Below are 13,901 nucleotides of genomic sequence, written 5' to 3'. Positions count from 1 at the left end.
TGTCTCTTTATTTTTCCATTATCTTTCATCATTTCGAAACCAAGAAAAATAATTAAATTATTGATATCAATTAATTTGAAAATATATCTTAATATTGAAGAACAAACTCCTCATTAATCAGTAACAAATATTATCCATATTATTGAATTTTGTCATAATTGTGGGCTGTCGCATATATGTTAGACATTTTAGGTGATGTGAAGCATATCTAAAATATTAACGAAAATAAAAATCAACCGTTATTAGATTTTCGTTTTTGATATTTTAATCTGCAATGATATGGCTAACATATATAAAAATCGACATAAGCATTCAGAAATGTCATGTCAGATGATATGGAGTTCAAATGAATAATTTTTGTGTTTTAGAATTCTTGAATCAAATTAGTGTTTTGGAGTTGATATATTTATTCTTGATCCCAAATACTTGTTTAAGATTACAACAACAACAAATTCAACATAACCTCATAAGTAGAGTGAGTGAAAAGAAAAGTATATGTCGATCAACAACTTTTTTAAATCAAAATATAGAAAAATGTTTCAAAAAATACTTTGCACATAAATTAGAGATTTTACATTACTTACGAGAATAATAATTTGTATCCGAAGGGAGTATCCACTTCTCATTTGTTGTATTGGTACAAACCGTAATATTTTTACCAACAAGAATTGGGGTGAATTCTTTGACATTTATAATTTAATATAAAATATAGTACAATATAATAATATAAACTTTGTGAATATGAGTAAGTATTAACTGTATTTGTTGTAAATATATCGAGCATATGATACACTGAGTTATATACAAAAATCAAATGATTATATATTTTTTTGTCAAATCATATGATATTGTGATGAAATAAATTCAACCTAAATTTAGTACAAAGAGTGTGACATATCAACTTTAATTTCAAATTAAATTTGACTGAACGTGGCATTCCGTTTAAGTTTGAAAAAACTCGTTTGGAGAATTTTAGGCAAAATTTGAACTAAAACCTTTTTTTCTTATTATTTGGTTAGAAAAACCCCCCCTCTATCTGTTGTCCTAAACATAGATGTATTTTAAAAAATCAAGAAATAATTTTTAATTTTATATCTATATCATTCTTATTATTAATTAATTTTTTTAAAAGAATATTAAAAATTATCTTTTTACTTTTACAAGATAGTACACATCACCTTTTTCAGACCTTATTTGTAGAATTATATAAGGTATATTATTTTTGTTTGTGTTAAATTATAATGGAAAGATAAAAATAAAGAATTTGTAACTTTTTAATATTCGAAACTTATCTTCAAAACTTCGAAGCAAGTGCTCACCTCACCTACTTGGAAAAAAATAATAAAAATCAGAGTATCAATTTGTATTACCCTTATATTTAGGGGTCCAAATAGTCAATTTAAAAACCTCTTAGCGTCAAAGCGAGCGCATGATTTTTGAATTTACAGTCAAAGCCCACTTTAATAATTTACACTTCTTTAGTCCCTTTTCTTCTTCAAGAATTTAGGGTTTCTCTTCTCCACCGACGGGAGGCGTTATTTTCCTCCTCTTCTTCACAATTCTTCTCGAATTTCTTCTATATATAAGTGGGGTTCTCGTTCTTGATCCTTTTGATTTCTTATTCAAGCTGCTCGTATGGGTGAAAACGATTCAGAAAGCTCTGAAAGTGCCAAACCCAAGAATGTATCTGAAAATTCCGACGGAGGTGATGAATTGACGGGTTTAGAGGAAGATTCGAGCAAGATGGTTTCTGGGTTTGATTCAAGTTTTGATATTTCGGGGAAAAGTTTGGATTTTCCATTGTTGGAAGGTGTAGAAGGTGGGGTTGAAGGTTTGTATATGTATAAGAATGTATTTAATTTGATTCCTAAGGCAATTGGTGCACTTGGGAAGGTTAAGATACTTAAATTTTTTGGGAATGAGGTTAATTTGTTTCCAACTGGAGAGTTAAGGAATTTGGTTGAATTAGAGAGTTTGCAAGTGAAGGTATCATTTCCTGGGATGAGTGGATTGGATTTGCAGAAGTTAAAGAATTTGAAAGAATTGGAGCTATGTAAAGTTCCCTCTAGACCTTCAGCTTTCCCACTTTTAAGAGATATTGCTGGTCTTAAGCGCCTGACTAAGCTCTCTGTCTGTCATTTTTCTATCAGGTTAGATCTGTTTCTTCTTGCAATAATTCTATCTAAGTTTATTTACGCTAAACTCATGTTTACTATAGACAAATTACCTGTAGTTGGCTGTCAGTTAACTTGATAACATAAAATTTCTGACTTTGTCAATGTATAAATATTAAACCAATTCGATGATGTTTCTCTGTGAACTTGTCTATATTGTTGCACTAAATTCATGTGCAGGTTGCAGCTCAATGTGCTTTTGGTGTTATTGGAAGATTAGGTTGCATCTGCACTTTTTCGCTTTTGCTGCATTCCTTAAAGTAATTTGAATTTAATAGAACAAGTTTATTGCTAAACTATTGTTTTTACAAGTGCTAGCTGCTGCAACTATAAGCCCCAAGTTAAATAGTATTAAGCAGGGTACATGATCACACAAACTTCCATTAATACAGGGGAAACTAGGTAGGTAGAGCATCCTACCAGGATGTTTTTTGTGGTCTCTTTAAGGAGGTAAAGACAGGGAAAAAGTATTTGCAGGTTTAAATGGTTAGTTTCAGTTTTCGGGTACAAAATTTTCCTGTTAGTTCAAACTTGTTTTGTAGATTGACATGACCAAGCAAAACAATTTTATGCATGATTAGTAAAAGTTTTACAAAAACAACAGATCTTCTCAAAGAAATTTTGGATGTGGTAACACAGCTGGAGCATAAAAGAAAATAAAGACTTGTTTTTGCTGCTTAGATGCTTCATGAGATTGAAGTTTGTTAATTAGGACCAAAAGATATGCACAAAATTTTGTAAGTTGTTTATCGGGAGTTTAGACTTTAGCATTCTTCAAAGGGTATCAGGTTCTACTCTAGGACCATACTAAGTTCAACCAGGATATGATACGATATTAGGATTAGTCGATAGTACATAGCATAACTATCCCTTGGTTAAGGGTCGTAAAGAGTGTTGTTTTTTAACTATTTATTTGTGTTTCCTTTAATTGAAATTTTTATTTTTTGTTTATGGGATTTCTTATCCTATAGTGCATCTTAGTTAGGTTAAAATCATCTTATTATTTTACCTCATGTAATTTGACAGCTGAAGAGGTTATATGGTTTGCCTTTATAATGGATAAATTTATTATTTTGAGGTTGGCATTATGCAGCCACCAGAAGACTTTTCCCTTCATCTCCGTCTTGTTGTTTCTTGCAACTACAACGAGTTAAAGATTTTGAGACATTAAAAATCTGGCTGGTTAATCAATTTGCAGCATATTGGTTGCTGTTGTCTCCTGGCAATTATACCCTCTCAAGGTCCACATTTTGTTTGAGAATTATCTTTTGGTCCCTGAAGACATCATTCTACTTTTGATTAGCAGGTGTTATGAAAAGCCTATGCACGAGTACATCACATAATTTTAAAGTTATAGACGTCTTAAATCTCACAGGTCTCCAATAGGAAAAAAAGAAAAGGGAAGTATATGAAGTGACTTTGTTCGCTTGGAGTATGGAATATAGAATATGCTGCCTCAAGGAGTTTGAGGTGCAAAAGGTGTCCACACACTTCACACTTCAGAATTGCGAGCCTGTTGCTGTCACATCTTTCCATCACAGTAGTATGTCCTATAGCTAATAGCAGATTAAGTGAACTTTTGCTTAGCATGTGTAATTTATCAGTTGTATATCATTGCTTAATGTTGGTAGGACTGGAAATTAGTCGTTTTTGCAGTTGGAAGGAGGATTCAAATTGGAAATAGGTGTTAGGATTTGTATTTTATAGTGTTCCTTTTATTGGGTGCAGTTACGCCAGAATATTGACTCTTCAGATAAAAGTCATGTTTAAGTTGTTTGACACTTGATACATTTTGTTAGATGAGGTCTGATATCTAAAAATATCTGTACATCACATTTTATTGTTTTGATATCTGAAAGGCTAAAACTTCATTCTGCTACTCTTTTGGCAAGCAGTGCTTTACTTTTGGTTGCTAGAGGTTGAAAGTTGTGAACCATAAACTTGTAGATTCAGTTCATATCTATAAACCATTTTATCTTTTTTTTATCATTGTACTCCATTATAATGCCATTGTTCCTTGCTGTTCTTGCAGATATTTACCTCCTGAAATAGCCTGCCTCTCTAAATTGGAGTGCCTTGATCTTTCATTCAATAAGATGAAGAATTTACCTGTTGAGATAACTCATCTTAACTCCTTACTGTCACTGAAGGTTGCTAATAATAAACTGATTGAAGTACCTCCGGGGTTGTCTTCTCTGCAAAGATTAGAGAGTTTGGACTTTTCTAACAATAGATTAACATCCTTGGAGAATCTTGATCTCCTTTCAATGTATAATCTGCAGAGTCTCAATCTTCAGGTATGTGTTACTGAAATTACAGTTTCTTTCTAGTCTTGTTGCTTTTAGGCTTTTTCTCTAGTTTCTTTTCCTTCTCTGATAAATGTTTATAACATGAGAGGCATCTACTCTTAATGTGGATGAAATTCTTGCATCCCACTGGAAAAAAACCCGAAATGTATTTGTCTCAATTGTCTAGTCAAGTAACTTGATATATTATAATTACCTTATCCTGACCCATATATCTTCATTGAAATTTGCTGAAGCACAATAAGCTTCGTAGGTGGTGTTCGATTCCTTCATGGGTATGCTGCAATTTGGAGGGGAATTTCATAGATTTGTCCAAGGATGACACCACCAGTTCGTCTTCAGAAATGGACGTGCTTGAAAGTTATGAACAGGAAACTTCTGAGAATACCCAAAATGGTGAGTTCCTCGGAATCTCTTGTCTCCCCTCCTTATATCTATTGCTATTTCTGCACATTCTGATTCCTTTGAATCTTGTTTGTTGCCCTTCTAAGAAGTGTTGTTCGGAAGGGTAGTACCTTTGAGAAGTCTGATGTGTGAACTTTTAATTGTGTAGGAGTTTCTATCAAATTGTCAGGTCATTTATGTGGCTCATCACCCAGTCATCGATGTTTTCGGCCTCGAAAATCCAAGAAATGGAAGCGGCAGTATTATATGCAACAGAGGGCTCGTCAAGAGCGATTAAACAACAGCAGGAAATGTGTTGCCTGCAAACATTCTAAGCTAATTGATGATTCTCTGGTGGAGGCCTCATCAAGCATAGTGGATGATGATACACATGATAAAGAACTGATTCCTGAAGAAGCTGAGTGCAAAGGCTCTTTAGCTAGTGGTATTGATGAACATATCAGATTAAAGGAGGACAATTATATAGGAAGACCTTCATGTGTTGCTTCTGACTCCATTGAAACATGCATAGATATTCAGAATTGTAAAACATGTGATGCTTCAGTAGGTTCTGTTTCTGATGCTGCTGATGTGGCTGAGGAAAGTTTGTCTTCAGAGGTGTCTAATAGTCCTCCAAAATCGAAAAGGCACCTGGATGGGGTCATTGATAATCCAAAACCATGCAAAACCCGCAGACCAACAGATCATTCAGAGGTATCCTGCAAATACAGCATGATGTCTTTCTGTGGTATTGATGATTATTTACCAGATGGCTTTTATGATGCTGGGCGAGATCGGCCATTTATGTCGCTGAGGAGTTATGAGCAGAATTTGCATCTTGATTCACGGGAAGTCATTTTAGTTGATAGGTAACTTCCATGTTTGCATGCCATTAATAGACTAATAGTTATGGACCTCAACTACTAACTTCAGGGAATGCTTTGCCTCTCTACTCATTTTGATTACTTATTTAATCTGTTTAGGCAAAGAGATGAAATGCTGGATGCCATTGCTCTACGTGCTCAAGCTCTAATCTTTCATTTTAATCAGATAGATGGTCTGTTTAAAGATAGAGAACATGTTGCTGTAGACAACTTGCAAATTGCATCACTGCTTGCCCTTTTAGTGTCGGATCATTTTGGTGGAAGTGACAAAAGTAATATTGTACAGAAGGCAAGGAAAGATGTATCTGGGTCGAACTATAGCAAGCCTTTTGTCTGCACATGCCCTACTGGAAATGATGACACTACCAGCATGGTCACAAAAGAGAGTCCTAGCATCTCAGAAGATATACTTTTCCTTAATCTTTGTGAGAAAGCACTTCACTCAATAAAATCAAGGCAAAATTCTATTGTTGTTCCTATTGGGAGTTTGCAGTTTGGTGTATGTAGGCATAGGGCCTTGCTTATGAAGGTATTTTGTCATCAGACATGTTTCTAATTAGATATGGTGGTTCTGAATTTAGTTTATTATTATGAACTGATAAATTTCATTTGTCTTCTGCAGTACCTGTGTGACCGAATAGAACCTCGAATATCTTGTGAGCTTGTTAGGGGTTATTTGGATTTTTCACCGCATGCGTGGAATGTGATCGTGGTAAAGAGGGGTGAATCATGGGTTCGAATGATAGTTGATGCGTGTCATCCCCTTGATATCAGAGAAGAGACAGATCCAGAATACTTTTGCAGGTCAATGATTTTCCAATTCTGTGTTACTTTCTTCATGACTAATTTCTGGTACTACAAGCATTTATATCAATACACGTGTATGACGATATTGCATTTTCAATTTAGCCAGTGTGATTATTGGTTATTTTGGGGTGAAATTGCCAGCTTCTTGAGTAGTTCCTTAGTTACTAAAAATCTCTAGTTTACCTGAGTTATGTCGGAATGAAAATGGCCAGATCACTGAGCTTGCTGTTTCTTTCAGGTATATTCCACTGAACCGGATAAATGTTCCTGTTGTGCCAGATGCTAGTCCTGGTCAAGTTAGTTCTTTTCCTTCTCTAACCGGTGCTGATAAAATTCATAAAGCTCCCTCCTCAACCCTCGTCCCGTGTAAATTGGGATCCCTTGAGACTCTGGCAAAGGTGTGGTTCCTGATTGCCTTTAAGTTCTCCAGTTATTATTATGCAAATATACTTAAGTTCTTATTCCAAACTTCAATGACTTGAATTAAATATGTTTTATTCTTAGAGTGACTGAACTACATGTTTATGTGTTAACCCACAACAATTAGAAAATGATTTTTCTGGCTTTATTGTACTTTCCATTATTGACTGGAATTTACCAGTCTATCTGGTCTTGTGCTTTTGATTTGTTTTGGAAATTTGAAATAGATAAGAAGCAAAGCAATCCTTTTTGACTTATTCTGCTATTCAGCTGGAATCCATTATATTGCAGGCTTATGCTTTTCATTTTGCAAATTTTTCATTTATCTGCTGATAAAACTTGATTAATTAGTGACACGTATTATACCACTAGAATGTGGGAATTTTTCTCGGCTAGCATCTTTATTGACGAGGCATAGTTGATTTTTTTTTAAATTTATTCTGCTCAATTAACCTGAATTGAGCGGAATGAATATAAAAGAGTCATATGACTGATACCGACTAGTTCAGGATTGAGGTTTAGATGATTGAATGAACATTTTTGCCACTGCAGGTGCGAACTCTAGAGATGTCCAAGTCCACAGCGGATGAGATTAAGAATTTTGAGTTTAACTGTATTGGAGAAGTTAGGGTGTTGGGTGTCTTAAACAGTTCGTGCATTGTCAAATATTATGGTCATCAAATATCTTCAAGATGGGTTCCTTCATCAGATGGCAGTTCAGAAAGTCGTACTTTGCAGTCTGCCATTTTGATGGAGCATATTAAAGGGGGTTCACTAAAGGTATATGTTTTCCTAGAACTCTTCTCGTACCTGACTTTCCTCTCCTTTATTTCCTTTCCCTTTTGAGGTTGGAAGGGTATAAATAACACCTGATTGCCTTTTGTATTCAGCTCATTTTACTTTCTTGTCCTTAACTGGCAGAAACATGTAGATAAGCTATCTAATGCTGGTGAGAAGCGTCTTCCCGTTGAGCTGTCGGTATTTATTGCCCGAGATGTAGCAAGTGCGTTGACAGAGCTGCATTCTAGGCATATCATACATCGTGATATAAAAAGTGAAAACATCCTGATAGATCTGGATAAGAAGAGAGTTGATGGTACCCCTACAGTAAAGCTATGCGACTTCGATATGGCAATTCCCCTTCGTTCATACTTACATACTTGCTGCATTGCCCATGCTGGAATTCCTCCACCAGATGTTTGTGTTGGTACACCTCGTTGGATGGCTCCTGAGGTCTTTCAGGCGATGAATAAGCGCAATATCTATGGGTTGGTAAGTCACCAATCCTTCTGACCAAAAAAAAAGTCACCAATCCTTGAAGTTAGAATCCTAACCATTGAATTCTCTACTAACAAGTACCAATTAAATGCCCCACCGGGTGCTCTGATCTGCTAAAACAATGTGGTTCTTTCTGATTTGCCAATTTGTCACCCTGGGGTAAAATCAATTCAACACAATCAAGAACTTACCACCTTCAAAAGACACACATTTTCTACTAAAAACTGATATATCACTCATTCCTCTATTAAAGTTCAGCTTTATCTTGTCATTATTAACTTCAAATGTTTTAAGCTAGAAAAGAAAGCATATTTTGTCTGCTCTATTGCTGCACTGCTACTGATTAAAGAACAATAATATGTACTCATTGACAAATTCAAATTTTCACCTTACTTTCTTGGTAATTTGTTTGTTTAAATTTCCTCATTTTTGATGCTTGAATCTATTTCGGAGATGAGGATTTTTGTTTTTGAGAGACTATTTTTATATGACGGCTAATCTCAGAGGATGTATCCTGTGGCAAAAGGGGTTGGGGAATATTATCTCTTACTTCTTTGAAGTTGAAAAGGTCTCTAGGTTATAGATGAGTTGCTTCAAGGTAAAAAGGTTTTTCTTGCTTTGACTTTGCAGGTTCCCCGTTTCAATAGGTAGATGAAAGCTAAATAGGACCTAAAATAAGTCCACTATGGCCAAAAAATATCAGGAGGGGCGGGTGGATTATTTCACCCTTAACCCAAATTCAATAGATGGGTAAATTGGCTAGAATGGGTTATTGAACAACAAAAAAGTATTTATAGGTGCTAATTTCCTGTATTATCTTTTTCCTTTTGAAGATGAACAAATGAGTTTAATTGCTTTGAGTTGGTGACTTGAAAGATAAAGTGAGTTTTTGTCATGTCTAAACTGCAATTCTAGCTTAATGTATTCAAAGGTTTTCCGAACTAGGTTTTTACTTGTCTTACTTTGGATGTAGGGTGCTGATATTTGGTCGTTTGGGTGCGTCCTTCTGGAATTGTTAACACTGCAACTTCCTTACTCAGAGTCATCCGAGTTAGATATCCACCATTCTCTTCAGGTATTTCTTGATCTCTAACCTTCGATTATTAATGCTCTAAATACCATGATGAGTACCTAGTGTGCTTGAAATATCATTGTGTGATGAGGACTTCAGAAGTTCCAAAGTCCCCTGTTGGACAATCTTTATTATGGCTGCCCTTGGTTGCTCAAAAGGCTAATGGTTCTAGCATCTTGGTTGTTGGATATTTCGGAGCTCTCATGGTTTTCTTCCTTATATTGCTTTCGTTCATAAGAACTGCCTGCAGAAGTACACTTGTCGCATGCACATTTAAAAAAAAACAAGTTTTTGTTTGAATTGCTTTAAATGGTAGAAAACAATGTAATTCATGTTTAACACATGCAGGCGGGTAAACGGCCACAATTAACCGAAAAATTAGAGGCAATGGCTGCGTCCAAAGCAGAGCTAGAGGATCTAGCAAAGTCTTGTTCTAGCTCGGACCTTGACAAGAAACAATCTGAATCTCGTATCCTGAAACTTCTCGTTTCTATTTATCGTTGGTGTACTGAGAAGGATCCAAACGACCGTCCCACAGCAGAGAACCTCTACAACCTCTTACTTACCTGTGCTAATTCCCTCCCTTCACAACAAAGTCAAGAAGATTCTTGATCTTCCTCAAATTTTGGTAGCCTTAGGATGTTGTAGATTAGCATTAGATTATTCAGCAGGAGTTACAGACCCAATACTTGGGTCTGTTGACCCCTCATTGAGCAATGTAACATGTTCTTAGTCTTATTTGAAATGGAAAACCATACGGACGTATTCGCGTCCATAGGACATTTATGATGGTCTTGTTGTGTGTGTGTGTTGTGTATCAGTTTCTTTAGTCCTTTTCCAGCTTGTAGTTGTATACATTTGTACCCATCTAATGTATTCATCTTCACTAATTCCAATTGATGTTAATTATGAATGTATTCTGAGTTTCTAAGACTTGTTGGATTGTGCTATTGAAATTTCTGGATTTAAATCTTGTTAGTTGTCAACTCTTTTCTTGTTCTTTTAAGGCCTCTACTTCTACACCTTATATTAAATGGGATTATAAGTCTTATGATTGTGTTTATTATTCTTCTGTATATCTATGTTGCTTGCCTTTTTCATAAATGCCGAGGTGTGAGTATAACATCTTTGGAGAGTCCGAGCAAACACAACTGAATATTGTCTATTTAATTTGCATTTTTGTAACCTGCTAACTAATATTTGTATCATTAGTAACTTTATTACAAGTATACTTTTATAATTCTAACCAGCTACTGAACTACTCCGAAAGTTTAAATCCCAATCAAGTCATAAGTCTTGGTAAGAAATTCCACCAATGATTTTGTGATGTTGAAGCCCATTAGTCATTTCCATTCCATCATTTGCCTTTAAAAAGTTATAGTAGTTGCCTCGTGCTTATTCTTTTTATCTTTACTTTTTCTTTTCCACATTTGTTAAGTAATTGTTTGCTTGGGTAAAAAAGTAGATGCATTTTTTTATTTTATTGTTGTACCATATAATAGTGAAAAAATGTATGTTCTAAACAAAATAATAAAAAAAGTTAAAAATCATATGTACTATTATAAGTAAATTTAGTCACATAGAAGCAAAAAGCCTCCAAAGTAAAAGATAATCACCTCTTTTTTTTTGAGCATGCATGGACGTAATAATAACCCTTTCTTCTAGGCTTTGCCAAAAGAGAAATATATATTATATAAAAAATAGTTGAAAATACTTTTCTTAATTTTTAAACTTAAAAATGTTTTCACCGTTGGAGAAAAGGAAAGGCATAAATAAAGCAAACAAATAAATAAAAATGAAGAGGAGTATTTTGTCAAATTGTTTGTTCCACTAAATATCGATATAAATTAGACGGTTCAAAATCAAATCGAAAAAATACTATTTATTTATTGGTATGGATTATTCGTCTAATGATTTGATAACAATGTAGTTTTTTTTTTCCTTAATAGATTAACCGATAACTCAATAATAATTGAGTGTCTGGTATGCTAAGTAATCCCTTAACGAAAGCTAATGTGACAATACATTATTAGGAGTATACAATAAAGGCTAATCTTCCAAGTGCATAGTATTGTGTTTTTATAAAATGAAAAAATCAACTATTATATAGTTTAATATGAGCATTAAGGTTCTTTTGATTGAGAAATATTGGTGTTATTTAGCTTTATTAGGTTCCACTAACTGTTTTAATAAAACTTTCTTAGTGTGACTTCCTTTTAATTTAGATTTTTACTAACGGTTAAAATGATAATCGAATCATTAATAATCAATAACCGATTGATTATTAATATCTTAAACAATTCTATAATGATTTAGCAATCGGACTACGCTCGATAAGCACCTTAAAATAAGTCTTGCAAGATTTGATGCCCCTTTTGCTAGAACAACTCAGTCCTTTAATTGAAGAGAAACAACATTTAACATCAAACTTAAACAAATTCATGGAGAATCGTGTTTTCATAAGCTAATTTTATCGCCCTTAATTACAAAAGCAAAACTTAATATCCGAATGTAGACGAATAAAAAAACAGATATATATCAAGTTTTGAATCGTGCGTCATCGATTTTAAAAAAAGTTTTGTAAGAAGAATAAGTTTGTGGCTAAACAACAAACAAAATATTTACAATTTGAAAAGCAGAAAGCAACTGAGATTTTGATTAAATAAGTTCAAATATGAGCTATCTTTAATTTGTCTGACTTTTCTTTTAATAGCAACAAAAAAAGACTAATAAATGAGTATTGCCCCTCTGCAAATGCTAATTTTTTTTTCCTTCAATTTATTTTGTCACCCTTTGTCATGACTGCCATTTATTTACTCAAAATGGATAATACATCTGTCCCTTGACAATGAAATGTTTCTTGCACCAACCAAAAAAATATAAATAAATGTGTATACCTTGATCGTATTAAAATATTTGTCGTGTTTTCATCTATATGCTTTGTATTTAACTATTTAGCTTTTATTTGTGTCTGAAGATGTAATATTTATTTTATTTATGTGTCACAATTGACGTGTTTGTAGTATTCAAGAACAATTACACTATAACAAAAACAGTTTTTAGCAGCAATAAATATGCACATTAACAAAGAGTGTTAAAACATTTACCAACATTATCATTGGATCCAATATCGCTATAGGATTTACCTAGAGACATTTACAAAGAGTGCTGCCTCTAAAAATATATATTTAGCGATAATTAAACTATAACTATCAATTAATTACTGCTAAAGATCATTTTTGGTGTAGTGTTACTACTAAGGATTTTGTCTTTAAGATAGAATGAGTATATTTTTAATAAGGACGATACGTAATTTGAGACGGAGGGAATATTGATTTGTATCCTATGGCTGATTTCATACGCTTAATTAGTGAAGATTTTCTGTCTCCATCATATATTACTATCAACCACTATATTATGTGGTCATCAAGTTCATCTGTTATATATCGATTTTTTCCCTTAATATTTGCGTTGATATGTTGCAAGAACTCTCAACCACATGAATAGTTCAATATGTTTATTGGTACGTGCAGTAGCGGAGCCACCTTACAATGAGGGGTTCATCCGAACCCCTTTCAGCGGAAAATTATATGATTTATATGTGGTTAAAATAATTTTTTAGGTATATATCTAGTAGATGTCGAATCCCCTTCGACTACTTCGTGTGTCTAATTTTTTAGATTTTGAACCTCTTATTGAAAATTCTGGATCCGCCACTGAGTACGTGATCCTAAGATGTGAATGATCCAATTAGACGTTTATATATCAACATGACGTACTCCTTTTGTTCGTAATGAACATATCTACTGTCCACTAGCTATATATTAACAAAAAACCTTGGCAATATTTTGTAGGCAAACGATAAAAATAGCGTTATATCACAAACCTTTATGACAAATTTACTTAAATAAAATTAGAAAGAATTAATATATATATGAAGGCCTAACATGGGGTGCGATAGATTATTCCTCGTAAAGTTTAAGTGTGAAATAAAAATTTCAACTATAAACTCAGGCGAACTTTATATACTATATTCATATATACTACTATTATTTATACAAGTTCAAACTAGTTATTATTGAAATAGTGAATGCAATAATATTCATCGAGGAGTAAAGAGAGATGAATTAAGATTAATGATATAATCATTCTCTATAATAACTATGCTTTCTATGGAGTCGATTTTTCACTTTATGCTATACTATTATTTGCTCTTTGTAACAACATCTTGCTACAACAACCAAATAACATTTGTTATAGACAAGTTTGGCTCTATTTACATTAACTTAAAAAAAGTTATATCTACCATTGTTTAGAATGAATATTCATCTTTAAACACATGATTGATAGTGTATATATATATTTTTTTTATTTTTTATTTTTTTTTCAATAGTATCATTCTTTCGATTTTTTTGAATCCTCTTATTAAAATTTCAAACATAGCCATCCACCGGAGAGGGTGGGGTGGGTGGATGGGGTAGAAGAATAATATATTTTTATTTACATAGAAGGAATAACTGTTATAAGAGGACCACCCTACTAGTCTCAGTCTACTCCTAGTCTAATATATATATAT

At 33.5% G+C, this 13,901-nt stretch overlaps 1 protein-coding gene across 1 annotated transcript; it reads left to right on the top strand.

The window, feature by feature from the left end:
- Positions 1 to 1,453: 1,453 nt before the first annotated feature.
- On the top strand, positions 1,454 to 10,256 carry LOC102594415 (uncharacterized). The gene is made up of 11 exons (XM_006363396.2): positions 1,454 to 2,150; positions 4,207 to 4,471; positions 4,717 to 4,876; positions 5,034 to 5,733; positions 5,848 to 6,277; positions 6,371 to 6,552; positions 6,794 to 6,953; positions 7,528 to 7,755; positions 7,897 to 8,247; positions 9,227 to 9,328; positions 9,674 to 10,256. Exons 1-11 carry the CDS (start codon positions 1,636 to 1,638, stop codon positions 9,935 to 9,937), a joined length of 3,357 nt encoding a protein of 1,118 aa, XP_006363458.1. The 5' UTR covers positions 1,454 to 1,635; the 3' UTR covers positions 9,938 to 10,256.
- Positions 10,257 to 13,901: the final 3,645 nt, after the last annotated feature.

The sequence above is a fragment of the Solanum tuberosum genome, unplaced genomic scaffold (genome assembly GCF_000226075.1).
Source record: "Solanum tuberosum cultivar DM 1-3 516 R44 unplaced genomic scaffold, SolTub_3.0 scf00439, whole genome shotgun sequence".
NCBI classification, from domain to species: Eukaryota; Viridiplantae; Streptophyta; class Magnoliopsida; order Solanales; family Solanaceae; genus Solanum; species Solanum tuberosum.
Note: the sequence above shows the minus strand (reverse complement) of the source record. Positions and strands in the feature narration are given on the sequence as shown.